This window comes from Rhinichthys klamathensis, unplaced genomic scaffold (assembly GCF_029890125.1).
Source record: "Rhinichthys klamathensis goyatoka isolate OS25496 unplaced genomic scaffold, OSU_Roscu_1.1 h1tg000040l_1, whole genome shotgun sequence".
Classification (NCBI taxonomy): Eukaryota; Metazoa; Chordata; class Actinopteri; order Cypriniformes; family Leuciscidae; genus Rhinichthys; species Rhinichthys klamathensis.
In genome coordinates, this window is record NW_026606587.1 from 15,242,698 (window position 1) to 15,260,571 (window position 17,874).

The 17,874-nt window shown below is 44.1% G+C and overlaps 1 protein-coding gene across 1 annotated transcript in view; it reads left to right on the forward strand.

Moving 5' to 3' along the window:
* The window catches only part of cfap74 (cilia and flagella associated protein 74), a 75,136-nt gene extending 60,950 nt beyond the window's left edge, over nt 1–14,186 (forward strand). The window contains exons 33-38 of the mRNA XM_056246934.1: nt 6,896–6,986; nt 8,390–8,544; nt 10,290–10,416; nt 10,787–10,902; nt 10,982–11,116; nt 14,070–14,186. Of these exons, the coding sequence (XP_056102909.1) occupies nt 6,896–6,986; nt 8,390–8,544; nt 10,290–10,416; nt 10,787–10,902; nt 10,982–11,116; nt 14,070–14,177 (732 nt within the window). The 3' untranslated portion in view covers nt 14,178–14,186. The remainder of the gene's footprint in view (nt 1–6,895; nt 6,987–8,389; nt 8,545–10,289; nt 10,417–10,786; nt 10,903–10,981; nt 11,117–14,069) is intronic.
* The last annotated feature ends 3,688 nt before the right edge of the window (nt 14,187–17,874 follow it).

The window sequence follows — 17,874 nt, forward strand, 5'->3', positions numbered from 1 at the left end:
ATTTTTTTCAGGGTGCATTGTACACTCCTGTTAACTGAAGAAACATGTACAGTTATCAAATTATACTTCAAGTTATAATAAGTTTAAGTGTACAAAAGCTTGTCACTGTTTCCTTAAACGGACATCTTTGTACCTTATTTACCCCTAAAAGTCTGATAGTAGATCCTCAAAGGTATATATTACTACATAAGGTACTAATATGCACCTTTTGGGGGGTAGATCTGGCTCACAATTGGCCCTTTAAAGGTATATTTTTTCTTTATTTTCTGACTACTGGATGAATAATGTCATGTTCATGCTGCAGTTCAACACTAGAGGTCACTGTCAGCATAGGATCCGTTCTGGAGACTGTGTTTCTGTGCAGTTCTCTTACGAGAGTATCTCTCGTACTGCGTAATAGCTTACGCTCGGGGAAAAACTCTTTTCCGCGAGATATTGAAGCCAAAAATTATCCTTAATTTTTTTTTAATGTAAAACGCTTTGCAGCAGCAAGCAGACATAGGCGAAACAGCTCGCGCGCCTATTGGTTGCTCTGCAGCAAATGCAGCAGCCTATCGAGAGAGACTCTGCGTGACGTAATGACCAATGGGGGCAATTCGCGCCCATATCGTCACGTCCCGCCAGAAGGGGCGTGGTCTCACCCTATAAATATGCTCGTTAGGCTGATACAAGCTGATTTTTACAGCACACGCATCGCTGGATCCGGAGTGAGAAGCCGCGCCGTCGAAGCAAGCCTTTCAGCGGGACGAGCTCTGAAGTCGCTGGCCTCGCCGCCTTCAACTGCCGAACCTGCTGCGCTTTCCGGCGTTCTATATCCTTTCATACTCTGTGTGTATTTACTCTGTTGAGAGTGTTTGCTCGCTTACTTGACGCGACTCACACTTCTCTCACAAAAAGAGCTGCGTCTTTTTAAAGATGCCTTCCTGTGGCTCGTGCCGCGCCCCGCTCAGCGATGGAGACCGGCACGTCATCTGTGTTTCCTGCCTGGGTGAGGATCACGCGGCTCTCGCGCTCGCTGACGGCGGATGCCCTCATTGCGAGCTTTTGCCCATGGTGACTCTGAGGACTCGCCTGGCATCATTCTCCGAGCCTTCACCGCAGCCCGCCGTGGTGCCGCGCCGCAAGAAGCGCCGCGCCCAGCGCGCTCCCGAGCTTTCTCCAGCCCGCCAAAGCTCGCCGGTTCGCCCGCCAGCTTCGCCGGCTTCGCTCGAGTCGCTCACTGACGGACAACGGCCGCCGCCTGCCGCCGCGTCCATCCACGAGTTTGACGAACCCACCGAGGCGTGTTCTCTTCTGGCATCCGATAGTGAGGATTGGGCGAGCTCCGTAGATCTCCCCTCCGCTAGCGTTTCCCGCCAGCCCACTGGTAAGAGAGCCGGCATTGAGACTGAGCTGATGCGTCTGCTCTCTCAGGCCGTGGAAAGCATCGGCCTCGATTGGGAGGCGCCCGCGCAACCGCCGCGCAACAGGCGAGCTCTGTGGACCTCCGCCTTCTGTCCGCGAGTCGTCAAGGAAACGGGCCAGCATCAAGACCGCGAGCCCTAAAACCGCGGCTAGCTTTCTTTACGTTATAAGAAATCTACCCCGCCCCCCAATGGGCGTGCGTCACCGGCAAATGAGAAAAGAGTGTTTTTTAGTCCCCGCCGAGGCCGGACTAATCTCCATTTCTTAAACATTTCTCAGCTCCTAGTTTGAGCGGCTGAAAATGTCATTATTGCAGCAATGAGCCTGTTGTATGACACGCACACCTGCATACAAACGCCGACACACACAAAACTGTGATGACACTCTCTTATCTGCTTGCGCCAGTGTAGTTCTCCCTGTGGCCCAGTGGCGGAACCCTAAGCTTTCACGCGGGAGACCCGTGTTCGATCCCGGCTCTCGCAGCAGATAAAAATTTAGTCTCGCCGCGGCCAGACTTCCACCAAAAACTTTTCGCTCGTTCAGTTCCAGAAAATGCGACTGTTCCAGTGTATTTTGCAGTAAACAAGCTGGTACCACGGCCCGCTTGCCTGCACATAAAGGCCGTTTCCACGGCAACCTAGAAAAATCATGTGATCATTGTATTTCTGGTTTTCCGGCCACAGCCGATGGTGTTATAAGTGTAATAAAATGCTCACAGCCCAGTGTTCATTTATACACACAAACACAGCCCGCCACGGTACAGGGCTCACACAAATAAAATCGACGCATGTCAATTGTGCATTAAATGTAGTGAATGTGCCCACAACCCAGTGCCCACAAACACTACCACGGTTTCTGTAAAACGAAACCAACACAAGTCTTCCTAGCCTCCTAGGAAATCGACGGTGTTTCAGTCTCGCCGTGGCCAGACTTCCACTGAAATTTTCGCTCGTTCAGTTCCAGAAAATGTGACTGTTCCAGTGTATTTTGCAGTAAGCAAGCCAGTACCATGCCCGCTTGCCTGCACACAAATGCTGTTCCCACGGCGACCCAGATAAATTTTCTGGTATTCCGGCCACAGCCGATGGTGTTATGAGTGTATTGAAAATGCCCACAACCCAGGGCTCATTTCTACACACAAACACAGCCCGCAAAAATGCAGGGCTCGCACAAACAAAATCGCCTCATGTCGATCGTGCACTAAATGTAGTGAATGTGCCTACGTCTCAGTGCCCACAAACACTACACACCACATGTCCCACGGGTTCTGTGAAAACGAAACCAACACGCATTCAGTCAGCTCAGGCCGACGGTGTTATTCAGTGCAGTAAATGTGCCCGCTGTCCTGCGCCCACATTCACTCACAGACATGTTAAGCCCCACGGGGCTCGCCCCGCTCTCTCTCCCTCAGCAAACTGCTATAAGGGTTTTGAGCGCGGCCAGGCTGCCCGCCGCGATCGGCGCGCCCCCCGCCTCACACACTGTAAACACAGTGTCTGCGTTACAGCACGCCGGAGCTCTCTTGCCGTCACTATGTCTCGGCCAGAGCCCAGATCTCATTCTACCCCTAGCTATTCACGCGAAAGTGTGGGCACAGTTTCTTGGGGTATCGGAATGGGTGCTGAACACTATAAAAAGAGGCTATTCGCTACAGTTCGCTCGACGTCCCCGCCGTTATACGGCGCGCGTCGAGACGAAGGTGGAAAACGAAGTATCTCATCTACTTCGAGCCGAGATAGCGAAACTACTGAGCAAAGGTGCTATAGAACCTTTATCTCAAGCTCAGAGCAAAGGGGGCCTACACAGCAGATATTTTCTGGTACCGAAAAAAGATGGAGGTCTCAGACCCTTTTTAGATCTGCGACAGCTGAACAGAGCGCTTGTGAAGCGCCAGTTCAGAATGCTTACGACCAGGAAAATCCTCGCGCAAGTGCGCCACGGGGACTGGTTTATGTCAATAGATCTGAAAGACGCCTATTTCCAAATACAAATAGCGTCCCATCACAGGCGATTCTTGAGATTCGCTTTCGAGGGCCAGGCATATCGATACACAGTCCTGCCGTTCGGCCTGTCCCTAGCACCTCGTACAGTCACGAAGTGCATGGACGCGGCGCTCGCACCCCTGAGACTTCAGGGCATGCGAGTCCTGAACTACTTGGACGATTGGCTGATTCTAGCTCGATCACGATCGGAGCTCATAGAACACAGGGCCGCATTACTCGAGCACCTCAAAGAGCTGGGCCTCACAGTCAATTGGGCGAAGAGCTCACTGTCTCCCAGTCAGAAAATGTCCTTTCTGGGAACCGTGTTGGACTCGCTGTCCATGACGGCACGCCTGTCACCAGAGCGCGGGCTAAATATTCAGCGCGGCGCGAAATCCTTCCGCCACGGCTCGATAGTTCCGCTCAAAAGGTTTCAGAAAATGCTGGGGCTGATGGCCTCAGCAGCCTCTTTACTCCAGTTGGGCTTGCTCCGCATGCGCCCACTGCAGATGTGGCTGAAAGCGCGGATTCCACCCAGGGCATGGACAGCGGGTCTGTTTCGCCTCAGGGTCGACCTTCAGTGTGTTTCAGCTCTGGAACCCTGGAAAATAACCGACTGGTATCAGTCAGGTGTGAGTCTGGGGACCGCTTCGAGTGTGGAGGTGGTGTCTACGGACGCCTCCACCTCGGGGTGGGGAGCGCTGCTCGAGGGCAGACCGCTAGCTGGCCTGTGGTCAGAACGGGAAAAGCTCCTTCACATAAACTGCTTGGAGATGATAGCAGTCGACAAAGCGCTACGGCGTTTTTGTCCCCAGGTAACAGGCCACCACGTCTTGGTCCGGTCGGACAACATGTCAGTGGTGGCATACATAAATCGCCAGGGCGGCGTCAGGTCACGAAACCTTCACAGGCTGACGGAACGCCTCCTGGTCTGGGCTCAGCACAACCTGCTCTCACTGAGAGCAGCGCACGTGCCTGGTCACCTGAATGTGGGACCAGACAGACTGTCCAGGAACAATGTTCCAGCAGGGGAATGGTCGCTGCACCCGCAGACGGTCCAGCTGCTGTGGAAAACGTTCGGCAGAGCACAGGTGGACCTATTCGCGTCCCACGAAAACGCTCATTGCCCGGAGTTTTTCTCGAAAAGCAAGGACGCGCTGGCTCATGTTTGGCCCCGCTGCCCCCTATATGCTTTTCCTCCTGTCTCGCTCCTGCCTCAGGTGTTGGAACGAATCAGGGAGAACAGATGCCCAGTGCTGCTCGTAGCTCCGCTCTGGACAAACCAGACGTGGTTCCCTGCCCTGATGCAGCTGACCAGCACTGCCCCATGGCCTGTACCATTGAGGAGAGACCTCCTCTCTCAGGCGGAGGGCTCGATTTGGCACCCTCGCCCGGAATTGTGGTCCCTGCACGCATGGGCCATCAACGGGTACCCGCTAGCCTCCCAGAAGGAGTGTTAAACATGATCGCGCAGGCTAGAGCTCCGTCTACCAGGCGGCTCTACTCCTCGAAATGGTCTGTTTTCTCTGCATGGTGTCAAGCCCAGAGCTTTTCACCTGTGGAATTCGGGGTTTCGGAAGTGTTTTCCTTCCTTCAAGAGCTACTGGATAAGGGCAGGACCCCATCCACGCTCAAAGTATATGTGGCGGCCATAGCAACGTTTGCAAAACCGGTGTCTGGCCAGTCGCTGGGGAAAAACGACTTAGTCGTGCGTTTCCTTAGGGGAGCTCGGAGGCTGAACCCTCCCAGGCCCCCTTCAGTCCCGACGTGGGACCTTTCCACGGTCCTGGAGGCCATGAAAGGCGCCCCGTTCGAGCCAATCCAGCTGGTGGACATGAAACACCTGTCGTTCAAAACAGTGTTTCTCATGGCTCTCGCTTCAGTGAAGCGCATAGGGGACTTACAGGCGCTTTCACTAAGCGCGTCGTGTATGGAGTTTGGGCCTAATGACTCGAAGGTCATTCTCAAACCAAAGCACGGGTATGTCCCGAAATCCCTCAATACACCGTTCAGGGCCCAGGTAATTTCCCTGTCCGCCCTTCCGGTTCTCAGTGAGGAGGAGGATGCGAGTCTCCTTTGCCCCGTCAGGGCATTGAGAGCTTATGTGTCACGCTCGTCTGTTTTCAGACAGACGGAGCAGCTTTTTGTTTTGTTTGGCGGGCGTTCCAAGGGACTCGCCGCCTCAAAACAGAGCCTATCCAGATGGATAGTGGATGCCATTGCGCTCGCTTACTCTGCGAAGGGCCTACAGTGCCCCTTGGGTGTCAGGGCGCACTCCACGAGAGGCGTGGCCTCTTCGTGGGCGTGGTCGAGCGGGGTTTCCCTGCAAGATATCTGTACGGCCGCGGGCTGGGCCTCGCCGTCTACATTTATAAAATACTATAACCTGGAGGTACCCGCCTTACAAGCTAAGCTTTTGGCGGTCTAAAATTCAGTGCTATCTGCCCCGCTGTGCGGCCCAGATGCTGAGTTTACTGCAGCCCCATGAGTGTTGACACACGTATGGCCACCCAGATCAGGCTGAAAGTTTTCACCCTGGCTGCGCGTTTTATTGTCATATAATAGCCCCGCTGGGTGCTTTTTTATAGGGAATGACGCTTCCAGCCTCTCTTCCTCCACTCTATGTGAGTTTATGGTGATTATGCACTACATGAGCCCTGGGCTTCGGCCCCCGGGACTTTGGTGTTGGATCCCTGTACGCACGGCGTGTTGCATTGTGTTCCCCTAGCGTAAGCTATTACGCAGTACGAGAGATACTCTCGTAAGAGAACGTACTCGGTTACTAACGTAACCTCGGTTCTCTCTAGAGAGGGAACGAGTACTGCGTATCTTGCCGTGCTTGGAATACGCTCTGGTTCGCTTCAGTGATAAAAACCAGCTTGTATCAGCCTAACGAGCATATTTATAGGGTGAGACCACGCCCCTTCTGGCGGGACGTGACGATATGGGCGCGAATTGCCCCCATTGGTCATTACGTCACGCAGAGTCTCTCTCGATAGGCTGCTGCATTTGCTGCAGAGCAACCAATAGGCGCGCGAGCTGTTTCGCCTATGTCTGCTTGCTGCTGCAAAGCGTTTTACATTAATAAAAAATTAAGGATAATTTTTGGCTTCAATATCTCGCGGAAAAGAGTTTTTCCCCGAGCGTAAGCTATTACGCAGTACTCGTTCCCTCTCTAGAGAGAACCGAGGTTACGTTAGTAACCGAGTACGTTTTACATGCTGTTTCTTGTTATTCTACCTGAGATCAGGTGTGTAAAATCTCCAGTCACCACTGTAACCTGGAGCAAAACTACTGTACTGTACTGTACTGTACTATACTGTAAGTCACAATCATCTGCTAAATTTAATGAGCGAGTAAGATTACCGCTCTGTTATTGGACTTATTGCTATACACTACCGTTCAAAAGAAATGAATAGCTGAATTTTCAGCATCATTCTCCAGTCTTCAGTGTCACATGATCATAAATCATTGTAATGTAATATGACTGAGCTGGTGTGTGTGTTCAGCTGCAGAACGCCTCGTCGCTGGACGTGCGCTTCAGTGTGAGGTTAGAGAGCGAGAGGATTCTGTCGCTCATGGACTCCACTGCACATCTGGGTGAGTTACACACACTATACACACACGTGCCGGGAGATTCTGCCCATAAAACACACGGCTTTTAGAGGAAGGTTCACCTAAAAACATACGTTTTGTCATTATTTAATCAACCTGTTCAAATGTCTGTCTTCTCTGCAACACAAAAGGAAATGTTTGGCAGAATTTTAAAACTTCAAGCAAAACATTTGCGAAGTCAAGCTCCCAAAAAGCAAAATATCCCAAACAAATCTCCCATCCCAGCTAACGGAACGTTCTCTCAAAGTTATGAACAAACCCAGTAACATTAATAGAATGTTCATTCATAAGTTATCTGCTCTTTATTAATGTTCTCAAAATGCACATAATGTTTGCAGGGTTCCCTTAACATTCACATATATCCGAGAAAAAACATTTTTAAAACATTTAAAAAACTATAATGTTTTCATAACTTAATGGCAACGTTAGCAAAATATTTTTGTTAGCTGGGATAACAGTTGCCCGTATGACTCATGCCTTGTATTTTATATATATAACAGCTTTATTTTTATTAACTAACGTTCACAAAGATTAACAAATGTATTGCTCATGGTTAGTTCATGTTAGTTAATATATTAACTAATGTTAACTAATGAACATTATTGTAAAGTGTTACCAGAACTCTTAACAGCACATGCTCATTTACTGCAGATATACTGTACCCGTCAACAGTTTGGAAACATTGCAAATATTTAGTGAAAGATACAGTGGAAACAGTGCAATATTACAATGTAAAATAAGATCATGTGACACTGAAGACTGGAGTAATGATGCTGGAAATACAGCTTTGATCACAGGAATAAATTACATTTTACTATATATTCACATAGAAAACATGTTTTACATTGTAATAATATTTCACAATATTACAGTTTTTCCTGTATTTCTGGTCAGATAAATGCAGCCTTGGTGAGCAGAAGAGACTTCTTTTAAAAACATTTAAAGATTTTAATGTTTTCAAACTTTTGACCGGTGTTGTACAGTGATGTCTGGCCGTGGAGAATTGACATCTTCACCCTTTATTTAAATATTAAACAAGGTTTTGTAAGCATATTTCATAGCTGAACTTGGAGTCAATTGTTTTATTTTTGAAAATGCAAAGAAACATGCCAATTTGTGCAAACAAGCTGAAATTATGAACACTTTTTTTTTTTTTTTTTCATAGTAAAATAAAACCTGTAATAAAAAAAGTATTGTAGTTTGCCTTTTTTTGACAAATAATTGTGTCAATTGTATTGTTCTTTCATCACATTTAAAATATTAAAAAAATATTAAACATTTTCCTCATATTTTGATGATTTAATGGAACTTGCAGGCTCATAAAAAAGCCCACATCTACAGTATGAAGTCATCAGTTAGTATCCTCATGTGTCCATCCTTCCTCTCAGGTCCTCAGAACCACAGCGGGTTGAGTGTGTTCAGCGTGTCTCCATCAGGTGGCGCTGTTCCTCCTGCTGCTGCTGCTGACATCACTGTGACCTTTCACCCCGATCACCAGAGTCTCCACTACAGAGACCGTCTCAGAGTCCAGCTCATCAACAAAGTTAGACATCATCTGCACACCAATACAAACTACAGTCAGGATAGGACACTTTTTTGCCCCATGTGAATGCAAAAAGTTTATTATATAGTATTATTTATAGTATATTATATATATGTGTGTGTGTGTGTGTATATATATATATATATTCTATTGCCACTTGGATTTATTTTTCTTACTGTATTGGCAATTTTTAATGGCTTAAAGCAAAACACATTTTGTTAGATTAATGCAAGAATTTTTTATAATATGCACATTAAAATATGCAGTAACACTTTACAATAAGGTCTCATTTGCTAACATTAGTTAATGCATTACCTAACGTGAACTAACAATATATTCTACCAGCGTTTTTTATCTTTGTTAATGTTAGTTAAAGATCTAATTCATTGTTTGTTCATATATTTCACAGTACATAACAGTTGTTGACACTTTTTTTGGATTTAAAAAATTTATTAGTAAATGTACCATTGACCAAGATTAATAAATGCTTATTGTTAGTTCTTGTTAACTAATGTAGTTAGCGGATATTAATAAATGTTAACCTTATTGCAGAGTGTTAGCAAATATGCACATTTGAGTGGTGGATGTTAATTTCCCTCCCTGTTGACAATATAATTACGGAATATGATTTTTAACCCTTGGATGTTTTGTCATTTTAGACCAATTTTTTGTTTTTTTTTCATCGGAATGGTACGAAACTCAGTTACTTTTGTGGCAGTCGCTATGTGACTACAAAACAAATCGTGGACTTGATTAGAAAAAGCTAAATAGTAGTAAAAAAGTCACACTTTGTTGCTCGCGGTCAGAAATAAATACAAAAAATATGAAAAAAGTCATCAATTGTTGGGGGGTGCAATCTGCAAATCAGCCACGATGCAGAAAAAAGCACACATCAGTGAAGGACGACAGTCTAAAATATACACACTCCACCCAATACACCAAAACTGATCAGATCAGACACAGATTGATTAAGCTCTGGTACAGAATTCCTCTTTTTTTATTGAATTTTGATGTATGTAACAAAATGTCTTTCTCTCTGTTTGACTGTAGTAAAATTAATGGAAAAACTTGACACTTCAAATCAACATTTCAAACAAAAAATATCTAAACCTTGACAAAAAGTAGTCTTTAAAAATGTCTACATGTACATCCAAATCCACAAGCCGCTTCTAGTGCACTCCTCATCTGTACGGCGCTTTGGATAAAAGCGTCTGCTAAATAATTAAATGTGAATGTAAAAGTAAGCCCACATTTAGTAAGCCCAATTTGCAAGCCTCTTTATATAGAGCTATATAGGAATCTAGTGGTTACACCACAACATTACAGAATTTTTACAATTTTTACAAAGAATTTACAATCTTACAATCTGCCTTCAAAAATTGGATTTTAAAGGCATTGTCTCTATTTTAACCTGAAATAGAGCTTTAATTGAAAATTAATGATAAAACATGCATTGTGTTATTTTCAAGGGGGAAAATTATTGTAAGTATTGCATTAATATTTAACATAATATAGTAACATACAATTATCTCAAAATACAAACTAAAAAAATGATTAACAAAAATATATTACATTGATTTTACTGAAAATAAAAATGTCAGGTGTTCGGTCACTCTTGACCGCGAACAACACTAGTATATCTCCCAAATGAACAACACCAGAGGGTTAAAGCCTGTGCAGTTCATACACAGCAGTTCTAATGTCTTGACAAAAATAATTGTGTGTGTGTGTGAATGTGCTGATAGCAAACGGTGTGTGTGCTGGAGCTCAGCGGCTCTTCATGTACAGACATGTTTGTCTGTGGAGGGGATCCAGTGGACGCCTGTCCTGAATCACTCATCCCATCGCATATATACACATCAGGACATCAAGGTACCGCTTTCTGTTGTTGTGTTTAATGTAGTCATGCTAAGCCTGGCCTGTATTTCCTTCTGCAACCCTTCTAACATGTTTAACTTGTGTATGTAGTCAGACCTTTTGAGTCTGGTCCACATTATACATGCCTGTCAGAAATCAATTTGTATCAAAATTAAGTATTAAATATCTTAATTGGTATAAGAGAAGTCTTAATTATTAATCAGTAGAAGTCTCAGGTTTCCCAAACACTCTCCTCTTCTCTCATTGGTTAGACATTCAGATGCTCCTTGGTCAAACTCACACCATTGGTTGAAACACAAAGCACTTTATTTGAGCTGTTATCCCTGATTTCCGTATCTTTGTCATTTTTTCACACGTTGTGTAGACAGCAAGAGTTTGCTGCTGACTTTTAGGAGTGAATATCAAGAGGGCAGAGCCATCGCAGCCACGCGCAAACTCCACGTGGGATGTGTCCTCGGCTCAAAGCCGGCCACTAAAAAAGTAAGTGAACAGTTCACCTGAAGACATAATGACATGTTTGAAGTGTTTCCAGCTGATGAATCCTGTCTCCTGCCGTCAGACGGTGGAGTTCCTCTGGGAGAACCTCTCCGCGGTCGAGCAGCAGGGCTTCAGAGTGACACCGGTGCAGGGCAGTGTGGATGCAGGACACCGGCGTCCCATCACCCTCAGCTGGGTGCCGTCTACTGGCCTCGCTGTGAGTGCTGACGTCAAAAACACTGAGATAATAGTGTGATCTGTGCTGTCGTGCCCATTATAGATGTAGAGTGGCACTACAGAAACAACGGCAAGATTATGGGTTTGATTCTCAGGGAATGCGTGAACTGATGAACTGTAGGCCTCATGTAAGGAAGCTTGTTTCCGCCACAGAATAAAACGTTTTGAAAGATAATTGCGACTTATAATCTCGCAATTCTGAGAAATAACGTCAGAGTTGTGAGATGTAAACTCACAATTGTGACATAAAAAGTCGCAATTATCTTTCAAAATGTTTTATTCTGTGGCGAAAACCAGTCACAATAAAGTCGCAATTGCGAGTTATAGAGTTAGAAGTGCGTGATATAAAGTTAAATAAATCACACAATTCTGACTTTTTTCACGCAATTGCATCTTTATATCATGCAATTCTGAGATAAAAAGAAAGAAAAAAAGTCAGAATTGCGAGAGATAAAAAGTCGCAATTACCTTCTTTTTTTTTTTTTTTGGAAACAAGCTTCCATACTTATGTGCAATGTACAGTAAGTCACTTTGGATAAAAGCATCTGCCAAATGCATACATGTAAATGCACTGAAAGCCTCTGACTAACCCTGGAACTACTGGCTTCTTACTCTAAAGTTACCCAAGTTTTTGGAACCGTAAGTTGAGGTTATATATTTACTCTTAAGTAAACTTACTCGGATAAGTCGCTTAACCTGCTTTCTAGAACACACACCAGTTCATCAATGTACTTTTTACATGAACAAGGTCCAGATATACTTACAGCGAAGTTCTTTCTTCGGGGGAAAAAGAAGTTGGAAACCCCTTTGCAGTGATTTACTGTCAGTGAAAATCCTGAGCCGTCCAGTTTAGATAAATATGTGTGTATGTGCTGCGCTTTCCTCTCAATAACACAATAAACACACAGCTAACATGTCAGCGGTGAGAAAACAGCAGTTCAGAAAGCATCTGATCATAGTGATGTGGATGTTTGCAATTCAGCACTCCGGTCACGTCACGTTAATTATACAGCGCTTTATACAGTAGATTGCTTTAAAGCAGCAGCTTTACAGTATTAAACATGTAAAAACAGTGTTTCCATTACAGATTTGCGCAAAACTTATGCGATTTTTCCTAAATGTCAACAAAAAAACTATTGCGAAAGGATGGCGTTTCCATTAACCGATGTTATGCGACTAAAACGTCATTTTTTCCTCTCGCGATAAACCTACCAACGTCCGTTGCCATGATTTTTGGAATGACCTGTGTATATCTCAGCCACTGCACTGGCCATTATTAATAATGAAAGGAGACGTACGTGTGTTATCCAGTCATTAATGACAAGGAAAGCCCCTTATTCTTGAGAGCAACACATATGAGTGTTTCTGGGTGTTTCTCCCTCATTTCTGCTTCCAGGTCTTGATTGTGGCATTTCTTTGATGGTTAGAATCCAGTATTCCTGTAATTCTTTTGTCTTTTATTAATTTAATAAAGAACTCTGTCTCGTATTCTGTCCAAACATCTACGTCAGGTGACCTGTAAATGCGCAAAAACTGTTTCCATTGCAGTTTTGCGAAATATTTCTTTTTCGAATTGCCTGAAAAAACCCCTCATGCGTTTTTGCAATAAATAGGAGTTTTTGCGAAATTGACGTGTTTCCATTGGGCGTATTTTCAATTCGCAATTTCAATTTGCGCAATTTGAAGGGTAATGGAAACGCGGCGTGTCTCTTTCAAATATAATTACAGCTTCAGTTTCTACTATAAAGCGTCTCTCAGTGTGTTCATGTTTTCACTCGTGTCTGTCCTCGACGGACTGAACAGAAGAAATTAATCTTAGAAGATTTACACCTCAAAGAAGGCGGAGCCTCAGAGCCACACCCACCTATTACATCATCACCACACTGACCAATGGGTGTCCGATGGTGTTATTTTCCAGAAAGCATGCTGTTTCGAAACTCCAGAAATGGACTCAAAACAATGTTCATTTAGCCTGATTTTGTTCAAAATAACGCAGGGTTGCCAACTCTCACGCTCTCACTCGCACGCAAGAAATGTCACGCCAGAATCCATTTTTCTCCCCTCTCAATCGAATCTGTTAGTATTCTGTTGATGACTAGACTACCACAGCGTATTAATGACAGCAGGGGCGGAGTGGCAATCGGGAGAGTCGGGACTTTTCCCGGTGGGCCGGTAGTGTTTCGAGGCCGCGAGGGCCGGTCTGATAATACCGGTAGTTATAGCCTACATTGCAAGTTCTTAGCAACACCAGAACACTGTATCCATCCAACCGATCGCCGCGGCAACTAGCGCTCAGCTTGATTTAAAAAATAAAAAACAGATATAAGCGCTAGATCTCTTATAGCAACCTAAATGAATGCTCTGCTAGTTAACTGGAGATGTTTTATTTATTTGTATTAGGTACATCCGTGCCTCAATGTTTCAAAAAGTGGTGGGGGACAATATCGATCCTGAGAAAAAGTGGTGGGGGCATGTCCCATCCGTCCCACCCGCAAATTACACCTAAGACTGGATCTAAACAAATCAATCTAACCATAGATGTGATGTAAACAAGGACTGACATTTTGAAAATTAGGGTTAGGGTTACCAAAAATGTTCTCCGCGCACGCACTGAAATTTTACAGTCTCACTCCAGCCAAAGTCCCAAAGTAGGCAACCCTGAATAACGTCACATCAGTTTGTTCTTCAATTCGACTCCAAATTCCTCTATAGATCATCTTCTTCTGTCCTCTGTCAGCAACTTTTGCGAGCTCCAGGTTCTAGGTCATATTTTGTGTGAATATGAAATAATCCTCAGTCATATGATAATAAAATAAGCTGTGTTCTCAGAAGTGGAATTGCACTGTAGGTCACAGTATAACTGGTGTACTTTGTGTTTTACCACGGCTTCTCCAGGGTTATCAGTCAGAAGTGTGTGTGTTTTTGTGTTCCAGCCGAACGCAGTGGTTGAAGCGTGTGCTTTGCTGACCGTCAGAGGAGACGAGACCGTCGTTTACCGGGTCAATCTCGTGGCCCATACAGACACAAATACAGCCACCTAGACATTCATTCATTATCTATGATTATATAATTCACTGTTACTGAACCCTGATATTTGAATCCAGTTGAAGACATCTTTGTGATCATTATTGATTTGATATGAGTTCATGGTCTTTTTTTAATGCTGTGTGTGTGTGTGTGTGGTTCTGTGCAACAATAAATAATGATGTACAAAACATTTACAAGGATGCCTTTATTGTCAAAGGAAGAAAGGAGACTGGCATATCCCATTACAGATAGAAATACTGCATCTTTCTGTATTGTTTGAAACACATGTACCAGATGTGGCCCAGATCTAGGCCTACACTGTCGCTGTCTGTGTGACACTACGATTCATACGAGCTCACCAAAACTGGACAATAAAAGATTGGAGAAACATCGCCTGGTCTGATGAGTCTGGATTTCCGCTGTGACATTCAGATGGTCGGGTCAGATTTTGGAGTAAACAACATGAAAGCATGGATCATCCTGCGGTTCAGGTGATGTGATATATATTTTTTAGCACACTTTGGTTCTCTTATTAGCTATTGAGCGTCGTGTAAACACTATAGTCTACCAGAGTATTGATGCTGATCATGTCTAGCACTGAATGACCATCATCTAACGCAGGATAACACACACGACACAAAGCTCAAATCATCTCAAACTGGTTTCTTGAACATGACTGAGTTCACTAAACTCAAACGGCCTCCAGTGTCACCAGATCTCAGTCCAGAAGAGTGGCCTGTGACTATGGGCGCCTGGGCTACCATGCCGAATGGCTTAACTCTATTGGCCTGTGACTATGGACATCTGGGCTACCATGCCGAATGGCTTAACTCTATTGGCCTGTGACTATGGACATCTGGGCTACCATGAGGAATGGCTTAACTCTATTGGCCTGTGACTATGGACATCTGGGCTACCATGCCGAATGGCTTAACTCTATTGGCCTGTGACTATGGACATCTGGGCTACCATGCCGAATGGCTTAACTCTATTGGCCTGTGACTATGGGCGCCTGGGCTACCATGCCGAATGGCTTAACTCTATTGGCCTGTGACTATGGACATCTGGGCTACCATGCCGAATGGCTTAACTCTATTGGCCTGTGACTATGGACATCTGGGCTACCATGCCGAATGGCTTAACTCTATTGGCCTGTGACTATGGGCGCCTGGGCTACCATGCCGAATGGCTTAACTCTATTGGCCTGTGACTATGGACATCTGGGCTACCATGCCGAATGGCTTAACTCTATTGGCCTGTGACTATGGGCGCCTGGGCTACCATGCCGAATGGCTTAACTCTATTGGCCTGTGACTATGGACATCTGGGCTACCATGCCGAATGGCTTAACTCTATTGGCCTGTGACTATGGACATCTGGGCTACCATGCCGAATGGCTTAACTCTATTGGCCTGTGACTATGGGCGCCTGGGCTACCATGCCGAATGGCTTAACTCTATTGGCCTGTGACTATGGACATCTGGGCTACCATGCCGAATGGCTTAACTCTATTGGCCTGTGACTATGGACATCTGGGCTACCATGCCGAATGGCTTAACTCTATTGGCCTGTGACTATGGGCGCCTGGGCTACCATGCCGAATGGCTTAACTCTATTGGCCTGTGACTATGGACATCTGGGCTACCATCCCGAATGGCTTAACTCTATTGGCCTGTGACTATGCGTCACAAAAGTTCTCTGAATTCAGTGATGGTGCTTAATGAAGATGCTATATAGCAGTGTCTCCACGAAGATAATAAAAATGTACTGCAAACATTTCAATTTACGAATCATGATTTTACGATATTTAAAAAAGAACTTGAATATTTGAGCTGATATTACTATATCTATTGTCTGAGATATATTGCTAAAGCGTGATTACTTGGCATTTCATATCTGTCTCATGCAATGGTTATGTCAACACAATTTGAGAGTGAATCCCACATATTACACTTATCTTTGATGTTGGATTTCTAAAACCACACTGCACTGTTAACCCTCTGGGGTCCTTCCGCCCAAATGGACCCGAAGCATTTAAAAAAAATTTTTTTTTTAAATCATTGCTTTATCGGAATGGTCCGAAATTTGGTGACTTTGTTGGTACTTGGCATATGAACACCCCAAAAAATTGGGGACAGGATTTGAATAGTCTAAGTGGCTGTAAAAAAAATAGTCACACTCAGGACCTTCGGGTCCAAATGGACCCGCATAGGAAATGAATGGGAAATTGGCAAAAATGTGAAAATACAGAGTTATTTTGTGCGTACAAACTACAAATCAGCCACGATCCAGAAAAAAAGCACACAACAGTGAAGGGGTGAATCTATAAAACATCAAGAGTGCAAAACAGACACATCCACACACACACACAAACACACTTTTATACACATACACACTAATAAATTCAGATTACATATGGGTTTTGAATTTTTCAAATGCTCAGTTTGTCCACCAGATGGCATCCATCTCATTTCAAAAATTGCTTTCATGAGGCCTAGGCTTGACTCTAAAATGAAATACAGCTTTAAAAAAAATTAATATATATTTTTTAAATTTCTATTATATTCAATGGGGAAAAAATGGGTCATAATTATTGCATTAATATTAATTATAAATCATTTTTATTTTTGAAATTCTCAAAACACCAAAAAAGAAAAGAAAAAATATTATAAAACAACAAGTAAAAAAAAAAGATGATTTTTTTTAATAAATATTAATCCCACCCTTCCGGCCCATTTGGACCCGAAGGTCCTGAGTGTGACTCTGAAATGAAGGACCCCAGAGGGTTAAGGCAAATGCTGACCAAGTATTTGAAAGTTAAACGGCGAGCTCATTGGCTACTGAATATGCAAGAACCAATCAGCTGCACCCTATTGATAACCGATTATGAACAGGTGAGTTAAAGACCTATTAGCCTGCACCATCTAGACTAGTTTCATGCCAGAACTTTAGCATTAATCACTGAGAAGTTAAGTATAACATTGAATTAGATCGAGGAAGAGCTTTCAGGTATTGGTCACATTTTAAATGCTTAATGTAAAACCTATAGAAGAACAGAAACAGACAAGGTTAGGGGTGCGTTTTTTAATGTAAATGTACCCCACTTGAAAACAGTATACCTTTTTTGTAGGGAACACAAAGAGAACTTCTAAAAATGCTATTAGTGAATTAACGAAAGTAGTAATACAGGAGCATTTAGAGTCCTGCTTTTAAATAATCCAAAAGGGATTGAAAAGTCCCAGTTTAGAACAGCCATTAAACCGTTCCTTACCTCAATGCAGATTACTAGAAGTCACACAGGACAAACAAAAACTCAGTGCAAAAATGTTCCAACCTGACCCGTAATGCTGCCTGAATCATGATCATACACGGTTCGCTGGACAGTGGAGAACTAGTCCTCAACTGAGCCTGGGTTCTCCCGCAGTTCTCCATTCTGTCTCCTGATGGAGTTCTGGCTCTAAGTTACCAGTGTCACCTTTGGTTTGCTTAGTTGCAGAAATGTAATATTCAACATCATCATCTGTCTGCATTGCCACCATTATATGAGAACAAAAAAAATAAGCCATAACTGAATTTAAGCTGGACTACGAGGCTATTTGTTGCATTATTTGTCACAGTTTTATCACAGTAGAGCTGCTTCCAGACTTCCAGCTTCAAACAAACTTAATCCACAGAAACATGCAACACATCACTGATTGTATAAAAAGTTTT